At 35.5% G+C, this 18,585-nt stretch overlaps 2 protein-coding genes across 3 annotated transcripts in view; one reads left to right on the top strand and one right to left on the bottom strand.

Annotated features, from left to right (window-relative positions):
- Positions 1-18: 18 nt before the first annotated feature.
- Positions 19-12,700, bottom strand: LOC123532276 (splicing factor ESS-2 homolog). The gene is made up of 7 exons (XM_045313682.2): positions 12,516-12,700; positions 11,139-11,295; positions 10,337-10,453; positions 8,108-8,262; positions 6,645-7,124; positions 2,414-2,526; positions 19-2,145 (listed from the first exon to the last, which is right to left on the bottom strand). The coding sequence occupies exons 1-7, from the start codon at positions 12,624-12,626 to the stop codon at positions 1,761-1,763; spliced, it is 1,518 nt and encodes a 505-aa protein (XP_045169617.2). The 5' UTR covers positions 12,627-12,700; the 3' UTR covers positions 19-1,760.
- The window catches only part of LOC123531015 (peroxisomal carnitine O-octanoyltransferase-like), an 84,837-nt gene continuing 78,922 nt past the window's right edge, over positions 12,671-18,585 (top strand). For both annotated transcript variants that reach the window (XM_053517521.1, XM_053517522.1), the window contains exon 1: positions 12,671-12,810. The gene's annotated coding sequence lies outside the window, so the exon portion shown is untranslated. The remainder of the gene's footprint in view (positions 12,811-18,585) is intronic.

Below are 18,585 nucleotides of genomic sequence, written 5' to 3'. Positions count from 1 at the left end.
AATGTACACAACAAATAAACAGTTTCATTTTTTTTTATTGTTTTTCATCAAAATATTATTATTAACAAAGTAAATGAATGAGATATTCAACTTTTTATTTCAATAATTTTTCAAACCAGTTATTTTGTTACTTATTAATCATAAATTCAGATAATCCATGTATTTTTAAAAAAATCATGTGATTATGTTTGAAAGAGCATTTACAACAAGATCAATACTATTGTTTAACAGGCAATAACAAACATGTTGGTACACTGGTTTTACCAAATTTTGTCGAAGATCCCACAGGCTGAATCTTGTAATGTCCTTTTGCTTTCTTACAAGAGCAGCCATCCATGGAATAAAAATAAATCTTTAGTCATATTGTATCCATTCATAGTATAGCAATGGAATAGTATATTAAGTGGAAAATTGATTTTGATATTTCGTTTTCATTTCAATCAAGATCATTTTATGCGTTTTACAAGATATATGGTAGAACAACCTATATTATATATACCTATAGCATTCATACTTGGAAAATTTGAAAACAATTACCAACTGCATTGCTTTGAAGCTTAATTGTTTATATTTCAGACTGTAACATACATGAATTGTTAAGAGTACAATTTTTCAACAATAGAAATTATAAGTCTTATTTATTTATTTTGTTGGGTTTAACATCGCACCAACACAATTACAGGTCATATGGCGACTTCCCAGCTTTGATGGTGGAGGAAGACCCCTGGGTAGAACCACCAACCTTCCGTAAGCCAGCTGGATTTGTTAGGCTTAAGAATAATACACATACCATTAGCAAACTGAAATGAAAGGACAACCTGCTATTTTATAAGTAACACTATAGTTACATTCATGTCATATGATACAAATATGTTCTTTTGTTTATTGATTTATGATTAAAATGTTCACTATTGTCATATATATTATGTATATGTACCACATAGGTCTATGAACTGGTTGAATGAAAATAAAACTTTTATAAAAACTTGAATAATTTTATTCTATCAATCAGGGATAAGAATTATGTCCCAACAGTAGAACTTCAAGATTACATGATACAGCAGACTGCTATAGTTCCTATATAATGAAAAAGACTACTGTCACTTTATTCTTTCTTTGTATCATGCCATTTTAACAAAAAATCAGTCAATTCACATGAAAAGACTTCAGTGCCAAACCTCTGCGCCTGTTTAAATTAAAGTCTGAAAATGAGACTTAAGAAAATCAAATATTTAATTTGCCGTAACTTTATGCATAGCAAATTTATACCGGTTCTACTGAAATTTTGCTGGATTTTCCATAACTGCAGAACTCAAGTTCATTTAATATTTATTACTATCTGCACTTATCTAACAATCAATCTTAACTTCAAATTTAAAATGTTAATTAATACAAGTCTTGAATTTAGAGGCCTGGGTCTGATGTAACAGTTATAAAAAAGGAGCTCAGTCTATAAATCCAAGCACCTGATTGGCTAAAATTGGGCTCTATCTTGAAATTGACCAACAGAAAGTCTGTGCTGTGAGACTGGTCTCTAAACTCTGTTTTCTAACCTAGGAACAGGTGCTCTCCAGCACAAGTAAGACTTAATATCGTGTTAACTGCAGTGATGGTCAGCAACATCCAACCTCCTGTTTCTATGACAGTTTGACTGGAGAATTCACATTTAATTGGTCAAGCAAATCAGGAGTATCTGCTTCTCCTTCACTTCCTTCCTAGGAATGTCTGATGTTAGCAATAAGAGTATCGAGTTTATTCTGTCAGAAGAAGTCAGTTGCTCTCGGTCTCTTTTTTCCTTGCTGACTATCTGGAATAGGTTCATCACTCACAACACGTTTCTTTGGCAACTGTAATAAATTATCAGTCAAGAAAGGTGTCACATTTCCTCCATGTTCACTTCCGGGTGTAGAATTACCACTAGGAGTTGCACTGGATGGAGTCTTTGATTTAGCGGTTAGTCTAGGAGTCAATTTAGGGGTTTTGTACCCAGGAAGTCTATGTGTGGGAGATGGAGAGTAACTTTCCCTCAGGGCTTTGTCTGTTCCAGTTCGAACACCTATCCGGCTTCCAAGCAGACGTTGTGCTGCAGGAGACAGGGAGCTGATCCTCTCCAGTGAGCTTTTCCTACTGAACCCTGGTGTAGGACTGAAATATAACAAGAAATATTCCAATAATAATTAGCACTTACAAATAGGGTACTTATATGCCTGTTGCTTCCATTTAAAGGAACTATCCTATACTTTCTATCTTTTATCTACAATAACTTTTCGAAAAATCAGACTTAAATCTGGCTATGTGCCCCTTTAATGGACAATATTTAGGAGAGTGAAGTGTGGAGGATATTTACAAAGAAACAATAAAAGATAAACCTTTATACTGGGAAATATATGAACTGGCTATACTTTTTACACACCTAGCAAGTCTTGATGCCAGTTTTAAAGCATTTTTCTTCTTGTCCCTGTGCTGTTTACTGGATTTCTCTGCTAATTCAAATGCCAACTGGTCTCTTTTTGGCACATCTGGTATCTGTAAAACGAAAAGTTGACATTAAAAATTATTCCTGACCAAAGGATTGATTTAACAGAGTACAACACAAGGCAATCGGTAACACCGATGGATGCTCTCCTATTAAAGCAAATATCCAAAAAAGGTGGCAATTCAAAAACAGGATCATATAGAGTTACGGTGCTCAGTTACACCTCTCAATGACCTCGATATTTGTGTTAAGTATCAAGTCTTTCCTTCTTATAATTTTCAAATTATGCTCTGGACAAGCTTTTTTCACATAAGGGAAGATAATTCAACAAGAGGGCCAAGATGGCCCTAGGTCGCTCACCTGTGAAACACACCATAACAGTTTAAACATGTTTGACCTAGGGATTTCATGGAAACAAATATTTTGGGCAATTTTCATTAGAATTGGACCAAAAATGTGGTCTCTTGAGTTTAAACAAGTATTTTATTTGATATGACCTAGTGACCTAGTTTTTGATGCCAGATGACCCATATTCAAATCTGACTTAGACTTCACCAAGGCAATCATTCTGACCAAATTCCATGAAAATCAACTGAAAAATACAGCTTCTATCGCATACACAAGGTTTTTCCTTGATTTGACCTAGTGACCTAATTTTTGACCCCAGATGACCCATATCTGAACTTGACCTAGATATCATCAAGGCAATCATTCTCACCAAATTTCATAAGGATCAATTGAAAAATACAGCCTCTACCGCATACACAAGGTTTTTCTATGATTTGACCTAGTGACCTATTTCTTGACCCCAGATGACCCATTTTCGAACTCTGCCTAGATTTCAAGGCAATCATTCTGACCAATATTCATGAAGATCAATTGAAAAATACAGCCTCTATCGCATACACAAGGTTTTTCTTTGATTTGACCTAGTGACCTAGTTTTTGACCCCAGATGACCTGTTTTCAAACGGCCTAGATTTCATCAAGGTAATCATTCTGATAAAATTTCATGAAGATCAGTTGAAAAATACAGCCTCTATTGCATACACAAGGTTTTTCATTGATTTGACCTAGTGACCTAGTGACCTAGTTTTTGACCCCAGATGACCCATTTTCAAACTCGTCCTAGATTTCATCAAGGTAATCATTCTGACCAAATTTCATGAAGATCAGTTGAAAAATACAGCCTCTATTGCATACACAAGCTAAATGTTGACAGACAGACAGACGCCGGATATCAAGTGATAAGAAAAACTCACCTGAGCATTGCTCAGGTGAGCTAACAAGAGGGCCATGATGGCCCTATATATCGCTCACCAGAGTTGATCTGGCCTTCTGACCTAGTTTTTGACCCCACATGACCAAGAGTTGAACTTGACCTAAAGATCATCAAGACAAACATTCTGACTAAATTTCATAAAGATTTGGTTACAACTGTGGCCTCTAAAGTGTTCACAAGCTTTTCCTTTGATCTGACCGGTGACTTAGTTTTTGACACCACAAGACCCAGATTTGAACTTGACCTATAGATTATCCAAATAAACATTCTGACTAATTCTCATGAGTTTCGAACTTAAATTGTAGTCTCTTAGAGTGTTGAAAAGATTTTCCTTTGATCTGGCCTAGTGACCTAACTTTTGACCCCACATGACCCAGATTCAAACTTGACCTAGAAATGATTAAGACAAACATTCTGACCAAGTTTCATAAAAATTGAGTCACAAATGTGGCCTCTAAAGTGTTCACAAGCTTTTCCTTTGATTTGACCAGGTGACCTAGTTTTTGACCCCACATGACCCAGATACAAACTTGACCTAGAAATCATCAAGCCAAACTTTCTGGCTAAGTTTCATAAAGATTTTTGACCCCACATGACCCAGATTCAAACTTGACCTAGAAATGATTAAGACAAACATTCTGACCAAGTTTCATAAAAACTGAGTCACAAATGTGGCCTCTAAAGTGTTCACAAGCTTTTCCTTTGATTTGACCAGGTGACCTAGTTTTTGACCCCACTTGACCCAGATACAAACTTGACCTAGAAATCATCAAGCCAAACTTTCTGGCTAAGTTTCATAAATATTGGGTCACAACTGTGGCCTCTAGAGTGTTCACAAGCTTTTCCTTTGATTTGACCAGATGACCTAGTTTTTGATCATCATTTTGACCAAGCTTCATGAAGATAGGATCAAAAACGTGGCCTCTGGAGTGTTATCAAGCTTTTCCTTTGATTGATTGGATGACCTAGTTTCTGACCCCACATGACCCAGATTCGAAGTTGACCTAGAGTCATCAAGACAATCATTCTGACCAATTCTCATGAGTTTCAAACTTAAACTGTGGACTCTTAGAGTGTTAAAAAGATTTTCCTTTGATCTGGCCTAGTGACCTAGTTTTTGACCCCACATGACCCAGTTTCAAACTAGACCTAGAAATCATCAAGATAAACATCCTGACCAAGTTTCATAAAGATTGAATCACAACTGTGGTCTTTAGAGTGTTCACAAGCCTTTTCCTTCGATTTGACAGGGTGACATAGTTTTTGACTCTACATGAACCAGATTCGAACTTTACCTAGAGGTCATCAAGACAAAACATTCTGACCAATTATCATGAGTTTCAAACTTAAATTATGGTCTCTAGAGTGTTAACAAGATTTTCATTTGATCTGGCCTAGTGACTTAGTTTTTAATCCAACATGATCTAGTTTCAAACTTGACCTAGATATCATCAAGACAAACATTCTGACCATGTTTCATATGGACTGAGTCACAACTGTGGCCTTTAGAGTGTTCACAAGCTTTTCCTTTGATCTGACCAGGTGACCTAGTTTTTGACCCCACATGTCCAAGATTCGAACTTGACCTAGTGATATTAAGACAATCATCCTGACAAGTTTCATAAAGATTGAGTCACAACTGTGTCCTCTAGAGTGTTCACAAGCTTTTCCTTTGATCTGGATTACTGACCTAGTTTTTGACCCTACATGACCCAGTTTCAAACTTCAACTAGAGATCATCAATACAAACATTCTGACCAAGTTACATAAAGATTGGGTCACAACTGTGGCCTCTAGAGTGTTCACAAGGCTCTGACACTTTGAGCACTTTATGCTCGAGTAAGCTACAAATGGGACCATCTTACCGGGTAAGTTATGGTTCCTTATCACTGCACTTCCTCTCAATGAGCTCTATCATTGTGTGAAGTTACAACTTAGTACCTTCAAGTGTTTTTGAGTTGTGCTCTGGACAGGAAGTGTGATGGATGGACAGACAGACAGACAAGGTGGCATAAATATCCTCCCCACATCGATGAGCAAAATAATGGAACGTTAAAAGTAAATCTATTGATAAAACTTTTCTAATCAAAATGTTCACACTATTTTTCTTTTTACTCTTGTAAAGAAACCAAAGAAAGTTATAGGGTTTAATCTAACCAGCGTTCCTAGATTCTGTACCAGCACTAAAATTTTCAAATATATCAAAGAACTGTAGATGGAAGACAAATGTACAAACATATTGTCTTCTATCAAATTGTTATAGAAAACGGCTTTCGGATCAGCCTCATAACTTCTTGATTCACAGCCTTGTGTCTCCAGAGTTAAACAAACAAGCTCAGTGACTGTCAAAAGATATTACTTTTAAAGTCATTTAATTACTTCCTCTGCCTTTATTATTTAGTGGGGAAGTTATCATTTAGTATTTTGTTTAGACTTACTAAATAAGATCCAGAAACATTTGTGGGTGACAGACAATTTATAACTCACACCACATTTTAAGTAAAGCACATAGCTTTTTCTGATTAACACTTAGATAAACATAAACAAGAACAACTTTTATGATGAAATTTTTCAGTACAATCAGGGTACAAATTACCACAGGTTCGTAATTAAAAAAATTTCAGATAAAATGGCAAACATTCCCTTTGCAAACATCCATGCTTTTTTTAAGCCATCATTTACAATAAGTTACAAAATACTAATTATCCATTCATTTTTACATAATTATGAAAACTTTTATTGAAATTCATGAAGGCTTTTTTCTCTCTAGCTATACAAACATTATGCTTTCCCTAAACTTGTGGACTGTGACCCTTTCTAAACTGACTGATAAAAAGCCTTGCAAAAAGAAATTCTGTTGCAACTGAAATTTCATACATAACCATACCTTAAAAGCTGGAGCATCTGAAGGAACTAAGGGTGTCTCTTTAGGATCCAGCTGAAATGGTGTCCCTTCAATCTCTCCCCAGGTCATCAGCGGGGACTCATCAACACCAGGGGCGGGAGAAGGAGTGGCAACAAAACCATACCCATTCACTTTTGGCGTCATGCCAACTTCAAGTTCCTTCCCATCATGCCCTATTCTCCCAGAATGCAACAGTGCTTTTTCAGATGCAGCTTGCTTAATCACTTCTTTACTTTTTTGAGTGTTCCAAGGACTTAAATGAAACCGAGTGTTTTCATGCACTATTTTCCGAGGTTTTTTCTTCTTCAATTCCAAGAGTTCTTGTGTGCTAAGATCTTCTCCATCTGGTATGTACATGACGTGATTTCTAGTTTTGTATTTCCACGTGTCAACCCCAGCTTTTCCATCTGTAATGGCAGCTTGTGTCTCGATATCTGGTAGCGCTAGTCTGTCTTCCTCTTCCTGAAAGGGAGATAAAGAAAGTGTTCCAAGTGCATGTCTACACACACTGCCACATTTGAATTTCAAAGCAGCAGCATTACCTTGAAATCATTTAATTTTCATGGAATAGAATTTCCTGTTTTTGGCTGAAATGGCTCTTTCATATGAAACAAAATTCATGACTTCAAAAATAAACATGTCATTGTCATGTACTTCAAACACCCAAAAGGCTGCCTAAATCTTTAACAACCAGAAAATGCAGGTTGTTCTATTTTTAAAAGATGGGATAATATTCAAAGGGGTTTTACTTTCAAAAAGTTTTGAAAACTTGTAACTTGCAAGGTCAAACACAATCCTGCATATTTACCAGCATTATCTCCCAAAACACTGTAAAAGCACATACTTTCACTCGGTATAAATTTCACTAATATGAAATATTGAGTATGTTTGCAAGGTTTAATTTTCGCGAAATTGTAAAAAAGTTTATCTGCTTGTGTTCAGCTGTTTAGTAAGTTGTGTGTACAAAAGTTACACAACCTAAAGCGTTACCGTAAGATCGATCACTATTTATTGTATGGATGTTTTAACACATTTAATTACTTGTAAACCTTGATGACTCTATAGTGTAACAAACACGGCTTTACGCATAATTCATATCTAGGAGCAGAGATGTCAATGTTTGTTCGATTAAACACAAAAGTAATCATAATTATCGTTCTAAATTAAACAGTGAATTGTGGTTTCTTCTGTTTGTCTTAAAAAGTTATTACGGAAACACTAAATATAGCCAATTTTTGCAAATATGGCCATTTCTATATAATATGTTGGGGGGAAAATTTGTGTAATAACGTGATCTGCTATATACTGATAGTTTATATTTAAGCGAGGATTAATGTTCATGAGGTGAGGGACCTTGCGATTATAGCAAAAATTAAACCTTTGTGAAAATGTCTGCTTTTACAGAATATAGATTACCTGGCTCTACTCTATAATGTTTAACATACCGATTTTCTGTTTGTTTCATTTTCAAAAAGCCATGCATGTTTTTCCTTGTGTTTCTTATCCGACTCTTCCAGAATTTGGGAAAATGAATCATTATCTTCACTTGTATTCTTTGATAAGAATGAATCCAGATGTACTTTAGACTCTGGTTTTTCACCTGTATAATAGTGAAAAAGACAATCAAAATAAATTTCTATGGTTATTTTATACTGTAAATTTGTCATATTTCCACAAAAACAAGTTAGATTTTTCTGGCTATAAACACAGATTTTAACCCTTACCATGCCGTCTGATCATGATCTGCACTGTATGCTATTCATCCAGTATCTTTTAGGTAAGCACCCCATTTTAAAAGTTAATAGTACTGTCCAAATTGGAAGATAGACAAGTTCATTATAGAAATATAGCAAGGTAAGGGTAAAAATTAAAAAATTGCTTAAACATATGCAGTAAAAAACACCACTGAAAAGAAAAAAAGCACGACTCTACTAGGGCAGATACTTTTTTCCATTAGATAAAATTTAAAGCAAATTAAATCTTCAGAGCTACATGCACAACCTCTGTAAAACAAAGAATTTGTTTGCTAGTTGTGTTTCTGGAGTGAGTCTGTACCAGTCTTAACCTGTTCTTTACAAGTTACTGACAACTTCACCACCTCAGTCTGAGGTAGAAGACAAATAATTTCAGATATAATGTCTTACATAAAATCTTCACAAATATGAACTCTCTATTTATAGAACTGTACATTCCATTTAAGCTGAGAAGGTGGGTAAAAGAACTCACTGATGTTGTTTGATGGAAATTACACAGTAGTTAAAGTTTTTAGATAAAAGAACCCCACGCAAAGCAAAGACCTTCTAGAGGCAGAGCAGAGTTACAACATGTTACTACAAACATACAACTGAGCCGTGCCATGAGAAAACCAACATAGTGGGTTTGGGACCAGCATGGATCCAGACCAGCCTGTGCATCCGTGCAGTCTGGTCTGGATCCATGCTGTTTGCTTTCAAAGCCTATAGTAATTAGAGAAACTGTTAGCGAACAGAATGGATCCTGACCAGACTGCGCAGATGCGCAGGCTGGTCTGGATCCATGCTGGTCACAAACCCACTATGTTGGTTTTATCATGGCACGGCTCAGTCATGCTGCAGCTAAAATACCCAAAATCAACAGAATTTGACCCCATATCTATAATAACATATACAGGTGGGACGATTAGTTAAGAATTCCATGTAGTTATCATTGGGGAAGGTAAGACATCCACAACTATGGAACTTCAATGCATGTATTTCAACAAAGTTACTCAAACTGCAAATTTGTCAGAATTCATATAGATCTACAGTCTTGTCTTCTCTCTCTGTCACAATGATACTGTTTTAAGTAATCTAGATTTACAAACAAACAAAAATATCTGAAACTAAATAAGTTGATCCACAAACAGCATATACTGCTAACAAAATAACACAAAGCATGCTTCCCATGGGGAAAGTCTGGTAAAAAGTCTATATGACAAGTCACTGGTGACACGTAGAACATGACATAAACATAAGTTAGCAGCAGAAGCTGACTGAGCATTTTTACTACAAAAATGCTATGGTTTCATAGGAACTTGAATACAAGTATATATGAGCCTCGCCATGAGAAAACCAACATAGTGGGTTTGCGACCAGCATGGATCCAGACCAGCCTGCGCATCCGCGCAGTCTGGTCAGGATCCATGCTGTTCGCTAACAGTTTCTCTAATTGTAATAGGCTCTGAAAGCGAACAGCATGGATCCTGACCAGACTGTGCGGATCCATGCTGGTCGCAAACCCACTATGTTGGTTTTCTCATGGCGCGGCTCATATCAAAGTTACAAATAGTTTAACCTCTGTTTAAAACATCTCGCAATAGGCAACACACTCTAAAAACGCAGATACTGTTTTCCATATAATCAGTTCTAAACTGAACCTTTCCACAGCAACAACCTCTAAATATCACTTGAGCCGCGCCATGAGACAACCAACATAGTGCGTTTGCGACCAGCATCACGCAGTCTGGTCAGGATGCGCAGGCTGGTCTGGCTCCATGCTGGTCGCAAATGCATTATGTTGGTTTTCTCATGGTGTGGCTCATTTTATTCTTTCCACAAGGGTTGAACTTTAGCTTTATGGAAGGAAAAAAAAAAACAACATGTGGGCTGTTAATATTTGAGATCATACTGTATATGAGGGTGAAGATTGCTTCTTACTATTAAAGAATTTCTCCCCTCCTTTTTCTGATGTCACATTGCTCTGCCCAGTGTCTGGTCGTCGAGTTCGAGGTCTTTCTCCTCGGTCTGGTGTGTCAAAATTGGCAGGTGAAGAATCTACAAATAGATAGAAAAAACAACATTAACTTCAGCTTGTAAATTTATCTCAAGTTTTCAAGCATATCTATTTACAAGGTACGAAGGTCAAGCCTTTTTAACCCTTAGCCTGCTAAATTTCTAAAATGGACTGGTCCATCATTCAATTTGGGTGATACCATTTATTATTCGAAGGTGTGTTCACTGAAAATTTACTGACTGAATAGCGACCAGTGCAGACCATGATCAGCCTGCACATCTGTGCAGGCTGATCTTGGTCTGCACTGGTCGCAAAGGCAGAATCTCTTGCCGCCAGCAGGCTAAAGGTTAAGAAGTAAGATGTTTTTCCTACAAAAAGAGTTAAATTTGACATGTAATGCCTACTAAATGAATGAATGATACACCAGTATGGTTTTAATTAACATACTACTTGGAGATAAAAAGAAAAAGATCATCAAGTGGAAAAACCACATATATCCCACTGTGTATCATTCCAAATACTTGGAGCACCTAGGAAGAACATCATAAACATTTATAAAAATTATATCACTTTGATAACTTCTTCACATGAAATAAATCAAGTCTGTCTAAATAATAACCAATGAGTGTAACCAAGGGGCAAGTAACTCTAATTTGCAACCTAAACCACTTGCAGTCAATTCAAACTGAAACACCCTAGACACGCTAGATAATGTCAAGTACTTACAAATGGAATTGACAGTATCTGGTCTTTTAGAATACTTCATTTCAAGCTCTCGCAGTTTCACAAGATCATTGTTCTCAAGGGCTTCAAAATATTCTGACTGGGCCTTCATCTTTGGTAAATCAGGAAAGAAGTCTTTCTCAATTATATTTTCCAATTCCTGAAATTTGGAACAAATACATAACATTTTGAATTAGGTCATTCGTAATTTATCAACTTCCTCAAGTAGTTTTTCAGCACTGACGATATGGGTTATATGTCTTTATATGTTAAATGCAACTACAACCCCTCACCCTTTGACCTCCACACATTTTGCCGCCTTTATTCCAGTCATGCAAATCCATTTTTTGCAAAAAAAAATTTGGTGTCTCTATGACTGCTATATGATGGTAAATCTGTGTCCTTGTTGAATTACCCAAAACAGACTAAATTTAATTGCAAGTGAACGCCAAAGGAACATCTTGTGATCTTTATCAAAAGTGTTTGTGGCATGCTCAACTGTTATTCACAGCATGACCATGACAAGAGTTCACAGCAAAGCAAACTATAATATTTCCATACTGGTTCATAAAAGACTTACAATAATCTATGCATAAGATTTATAAGGAAACCAATTAATTTTCAGCTGTAATTAAATTGACATCTGTAATTTCAGCAGTGTTCATTATACTCACTCTGTAAATTTATTATCTAGATTGACAATCTGTTAATTTTTACGTAACATTATCAATAAATTTTCAGATTATCCCAAGAGCTATTAAAATGAATAGATTGGCAACTTGAAAGGCATATAGAGCAATTCTTGCCAACATCACATGGGATACACATTAAACCGGAATACACCTAAAAAACGGAATATGGAAAGTGTATTCCGGTTTTTAGGTAGATTCTGGTTAAATGTGTTGTGACCATAAAAAATTGTGTCATGAAAAGCTTTCTATCAGATTGTTTGTTTATAATGATAATGGTGTTTTTTTTTAATATTATTATTATTTTCTACACGGGGAAGGAATGAATTTCTAATTGGAAGTCTGAGAAATCAAGTTGTCGTTTGAAAATTGGACCCAATTTGGTTTTTTACGTACCGCCCTATCGCCAGTGTAATCAGGGACATAAATAGAAACGTATATTATTCCTGGTGTAATACTTTAATAAGCGTCTGTTGATAATTTGGAATACAAGTGATCAAGTCAGCAAATGCTTCAATAAGATAACACAGTGACACAAGGTTATGTGAGATTATCTCCTGTTGCCATTCTGTGTATTTTATATTTCTTTGGATTATCTGTAAAATTTACCACTTTGTTAGGTCTCTACTTGTTAATGCCATAATGGTTTACAAATAATTTATAATGAAATTCTGAATAAAATTTCGGTTACCTCTGTGTATTTTTCCTCATCAAGAACGTTTACTTTCTTTTTTTCAGGACCAAGTGTTCCTTTAGGTTTTGCCACTACCAATGCCTTGCTGCATACTTTTACTAGATCCATTTTAATCTATTTTCTTGTCAAAATTGTGAACTGTGTTTGTCAAACGTACCCGGAAACTATCAAGTCACTGAAGCGATTGTTGTTGTCGGCTGCAAGCGTCTTGATGAGATTTTGGAATTTGGACTCGCTGCAGAGCGACTCCGTATTTTGACAGTTTAGGAGGCTGTCAGTGATTGAAACTGAGGTAAAAATATAAAGAAAACACTGCTCTTTACACCGAATATAATAAGTCACCTAGAGCGGTTTATGTACTAAGATATCGAGGGTTGTTCTATTGACTTAGTATTCGGATAAGTATTTCGGATGTAGGACTTTCCAGTTTAATATTTTCTTGCCGTATAAAAGAACACATCAGACTATATACTTAAATGGAAAAAATTAATCACATATTATCATACAAAATCTGCATGTGTAAACAAAGATTTAATACTTTTCTGCAAATTATAAATGTTTTTAAAGATTGTTTTTTATCGACAGATGTGAATAGTGCCTGGTCATCCTTCAGAGACATTTTTACCAAAATTATAGATTCTGTAGCACCTATTAAGGAAGTTCAGCTGAAGTCAAGGCCAAAATTAAAAATATGTTTGTTTGCTGTCTCCCTACCTCACAGTATATAAACGAACTGAACCCCAACCGGATCTTGCGAGCAGATTTCAGGATCCGATTGACGAAAATAGGTTGGACTGTCTAAATAATTATGAAAAATTTGTTGCAATGATGCTGAGGCGGTATGTAAACGATTGTATCATATCAAGAAATACTTTATCTTTCCGTATAAATACATTCTTTATCAGCTTTCGTCCTACAATTGCCGATAAAACGCTGTACTCTTCTCAACGTGTTTCGTTTACTTCAACACTCGCCGATTACACAAGGAATTTTATGCATAAAATCGTTTATCTATACCAATACTCGTGTTTGAGGTGTTGTTTAAATGTATTTCCTTCACTAAACCGGCGACATATACCTACCAGGACATGTTTGTTATGTAGAAAATTATGGAAAGTAAACAAGGCGACTGTTTGAATACTGAACCCGTCTTGCAAATATCAATCCAATGATCTGTACCTCACTTGTGAGTTCACTGAACCATATCTTGCGAGTTACGTAGGGGGATTTCCATTGCCTTTATATCCCTTTTTGTCTTTTATCGTACCGATTGTGAAGTTACAGTGTCCACAAAAAGTTATATGGCGCATCTAAAGTTGTTTTCTGGTACTACATGTACTATAAATAATGTTAAGCATTTAGCTGCACATAGAATGACTGGTTATTGCCTAAACGCATCCTTACCTGGAAACGAAAATATTTACATGAAGCTGATAATTGATTATGGGAAGAGAAATTATATCTTGATATGATATAATAACTACTAGTAACATGTCTCCTCTGCATTTACAAACATTGTTCTTTTGTATTTTAGCTCGACGATTCAACGATTAGTCTGAGCTATTCTACTCACATATTATGTCCTCAGGGTCAGTGGAATTTTCATACCATCACGGTCCAGAAACTCTGTCAAGCAATTTTAGCGAAATATATCCTCTTGTTTGACAAAAAAAAATATTGGCTCAAGGTTTGAAGCAAGTGTCCAATACTACTACAAGCTGAATTCCAAATAAATGTAGATCTTTCGAAAGCAAAGACATCAAACAAAAGACAGAAAATAGCAGACTCGGTTTTACTGAGTTTGTTCATGGGCAGTAATGAAATATGTAACACTGCCCACGCAACTTTACACTTATCTGCGAGGTCAGTGGACCTTTTTAGCCCAATAGAATTATCCCCTGTTTTCAGCCTGTAAACTGTAGATCGATTGGCTTATATTATACTGTAGTGCGTTTTTATTGCCTAGTATAGACGGGGCGGAGCTTCATGCCAGTCTGACGCATTACTGTGCAGGATATTTAGTATGTTCGCGAGTAATGTTGTAAATTTTATGTACATTTAAATCTGATTTTCTGATTTAAGGTAGTCTAACACGGATATGTTGAATAATATTTTCAATTGTGAACATATCAGATTCTTCGCATGAGTCAGTGCTCAGGACAAAGCAATGGTCTGTTTGCGTTGAAGATGTGCATTCTAGCAAAGTCATAGCTGCATAGTATCTTCATCTTCATCTGAACTCTCAATATCCTCAGATTCTTCCAGCAATTTTTGAACATCTTTCACTGGTGTTTTTGGTTTTGGAGCTTTTCTTATGGGCGAAAAGCCTTCTAGCCTTGAAACTCTCACTGTTTTTGTGTCATCATTTGGAATTAAAAGTCCGTTTAAAGTGTTTATTCTTTTGGAATAATTTTGAAGTCTTTTGAGTATGAAATAATTTCCTTTCTTTTTGAGTCGAATTTTGAATTTTTTATCTTTAGATTGTTTTCTTCATGGGTTTCCAAATTGTGAAAAATGATATCGCCAAAGTTTGTTTTCCGGAACTTGCAGTTTATGCAGCTGAAATCTTCCATTTTGCCTGAAAATGCTTTAATTCATAACTTTCTCATCCCAAGAAACGTACAGAATCATTGAAAATACTCCCAAGACATGGTACAGATAGATCGCGTAATCTCGCAAGTGAGGTTCAGAATCGCCGGCAAGAAACGTACAGTAGTCCTATTTTACACCCTGTCTTTAAATCTTGTTTTTATGTTCAAAATCGTTCATTCATATAACAAATAACCATAATACCTTTTGTTATTAATTAATTGCAGCGGTACAAACTCAAAACTCCGTGTTCAACCAATCTAAACTTGATAAAACCCAATTTTCTTTCGTGTGTAGTGCTGATCTCGTTCTAGCCTGCGGCGAGTTTCATGAATTTTATTGCCTTAATGCTAAAAATTATAATGTTGCGTATCATAGGTCAGCAATAAAGTTTGTTGGCTACAATATACATACAGATTGACTTACTTATCATTAAACAGTATCGTCACGAACACGAATTTTTAACTCAACTGTCTCGACGCAAAATGGCTGACACTGAAATCCGCTCGCAAGATCCGGTTGGGGTTCAGTTCGTTTATATACTGTGTACCTACCCACTTAAAATGCTGCGCCACAAAAGTTTTTATTGGACAATGCTGGTCAAATTTTTTTTAACTTGCAATATGACAAGTGCCACATATATTTCAAGTATTAAAGCAAAATAAAAAGTAAGAAAGGTTAAATTTTATTATTTAATTTCATCCTTTTATACAACATATACAGATTTGTCATATTTTTACAGAAGAAATATTCTGTAAGAAACGATCATACAACTACTGGTAAAAGTATAATCCTCCCACCAAAAAAAAAAAAGAATTGCCTACCTACATACCCAACTTTAAAAAGTAGGGTCAGGAGACAGCAAAGACTTTTTTAAATATGGCCCAAAGTCTGAACCGTGGATGACTTCTGAGATCTTAGAGAAAATAAAGTTAAGAGATAGTTTCATGTGTAGTTACAAAAAGTTTGGACAGAAAGAGGACTATAAAAATTTTTTGTCTCTCAGAAATTTAATACAGAGAGAATTTAAATCTGCCAAATCCAGTTATTTTTCAGACAAGATAGAGGAAAAACGTTTTACCCCTAAGAAACTCTGGCAAAACTTGAAAAATCTGGGATATAGAAAATGTAAAAAAGATAACCAGAATGTAGTTTTATCAGTTGATGATGAAATTTGTCATGACTCATTTAAAATTGCAAGCTTTTTTATTATGACTTTTTTACGAATATTGCTTCTGTCCTGGTAGCTAAACTTCCATGTGGAAAACAGAAATATGATCTGAAATCAGATTGTCTATCACAATTTTATAAAAGTAAAAATCCAGAAAGCAAGGTATTGCATTTAAAAACTGTTTCAGAAAAGTTCATCTTTAAAGAACTTAGTAATTTAAAGTCTTGTAAAAGCACAGGACTGGGTGGCTTACCGGCAAGATTTTTAAAAGATGGTGTAACTGTTTTAAAAATTCCTATTACATATATTATAAATCTGTCAATATCAGAGGGAGTTGTTCCTGATGATTTTAAAGAAGCTAGAGTTCAGTTAAACCATTGCACAAGAAAATAGTACATAAGATGTTGGAAACTATAGGCCTGTCAGTATTTTAAGTATTGTATCAAAAATTTTAGAAAGAGCAGTATATGTTCAATTGGAATCATTTTTAGTGTCAAATAATATCATGTATGATTTTCAGTCAGGTTTTAGAAAGTCATATTCAACTGATAGCTGTCTTATTCATTTGTTGGATTCAATCAAAATTAATACTTCCAAAGGTCTTTTTACTGGTATGGTCATGTTGGACCTGCAAAAGGCATTTGACACAGTTGATCATAATATTTTGTTTGGTAAACTGGAACTTATGGGAGTCAGATCAATACCTTGGTTTAAATCATACTTGTCAAACAGAAAACAGGTTGTTAGTGTAGGTAAAAGTCTTTTTAATGCAAATGCTGTGACATGTGGAGTTCCTCAAGGTAGTATACTAGGACCTCTTCTTTTTATGCCCCCGGCATCTACTGATGCGGGAGGCATATAGTGATCGTCCTGTCCATCCGTCCATTCATTTGTCCGTCCGTTCGTCCGTCCGTACGAGGTTAACCAAATGGGACTGTTTCGTCTAGCATCAATACCCCTTACTAGAATGACTTGATACTAATGCAGATGTAACCTGTGACCATTCCTCGTCTTCAGACATCACCTGACCTCAGTTTGACCTTGACCTCTTTTTGGACTTAGGTTGCTTTATATGGGCCATCTCTTGGTTAACCAAATGGGACCATTTCGTCTAGCAACAATACCACGTAACCTGTGACCATTCCTCACCTTCAAACATCACCTTACCTCAGTTTGACCTTGACCACTTTTTGGACTTAGGTTGCTTTATATGGGCCATCTTTTGGTTAACCAAATGGGACCGTTTCGTCTAGCATTAATACCACTTACAAGAATGAATCGATACTAATACAGATGTAACCTGTGAGTCTGTGACCATTCCTCATCTTCAAACATCACCTGACCTCAGTTTAACCTTGACCTCGTTTTGGACTTGTGTTGCTTTGTATCGACAAGGATGCCACTGGGGGCATCAAGCGTTTATTGAAAGCAGCTCCTTGTTTTATGTTATGTTAATCATTAATGACATGGTAACTACCATTGACATGGTAACTACCATTGATAACGATTGTAAACTGATCTTATAGGCTGATGATAGTATGATTTTGTTTTAGCCGTAAGGACCCTGAAATCATATCAGCTAAACTTGGTCTAGTGCTAGGAAGTTGTTCAGAATGGCTGATAGATAACAAGTTATCATTAGATTTAGGAAAAACTGAATATATTCTTTTTGGTCCTAAACGTAAACTTAGCAAACAAACTAAACTAGCATTAGCTGTAATGGCCATACAATAAAAGGCTCAGCTCTAGTAAAATATCTAGGTTTATTTATTGACAATACTTTGTCAGGGGAAACCATTGTCCAGAATATTGTATCCAAAGTCAATACAAAACTAAAATTTTTATACAGACAGGGTAGATGCTTAGACTTTAATACAAGAAAGATTTTATGCTCGGCGTTAATTAATACAGTGCCACTTTGACTACTCATGTTCATCCTAGTACGAAGGCCTAAACAAAGGTTTAAAAAACAAACTACAGATTATGCAAAACAAGGTTATTAGATTTATTAAAGGTGACTGTCCTAGAGAGTCTATTACAAGCGAAGACTTTGCTGAATTGAACATGCTGAATGTTAAAAATAGAGTTACACAACTAAGATTGAATCACATGTTTTTTCACAACAAATGTCCACCTTATTTAAATGACAATTTTGTACGAAAGTGTGACAGTATAAACAATATAATACTAGATCTAGTGAATGTAATTTTACTGTTCCTAGGGTCAACAGTATAAGTAAACAGACTTTTTATTACAGTGGTATAAAGGATTGGAACTCCTTACCTAGTAACATTAAATCTATTGAAA

This window comes from Mercenaria mercenaria, chromosome 11 (assembly GCF_021730395.1).
Source record: "Mercenaria mercenaria strain notata chromosome 11, MADL_Memer_1, whole genome shotgun sequence".
NCBI lineage: Eukaryota > Metazoa > Mollusca > Bivalvia > Venerida > Veneridae > Mercenaria > Mercenaria mercenaria.
The sequence above is the reverse complement of the archived record's forward strand: the minus strand, read 5'-3'. Positions and strand labels throughout refer to the sequence as shown.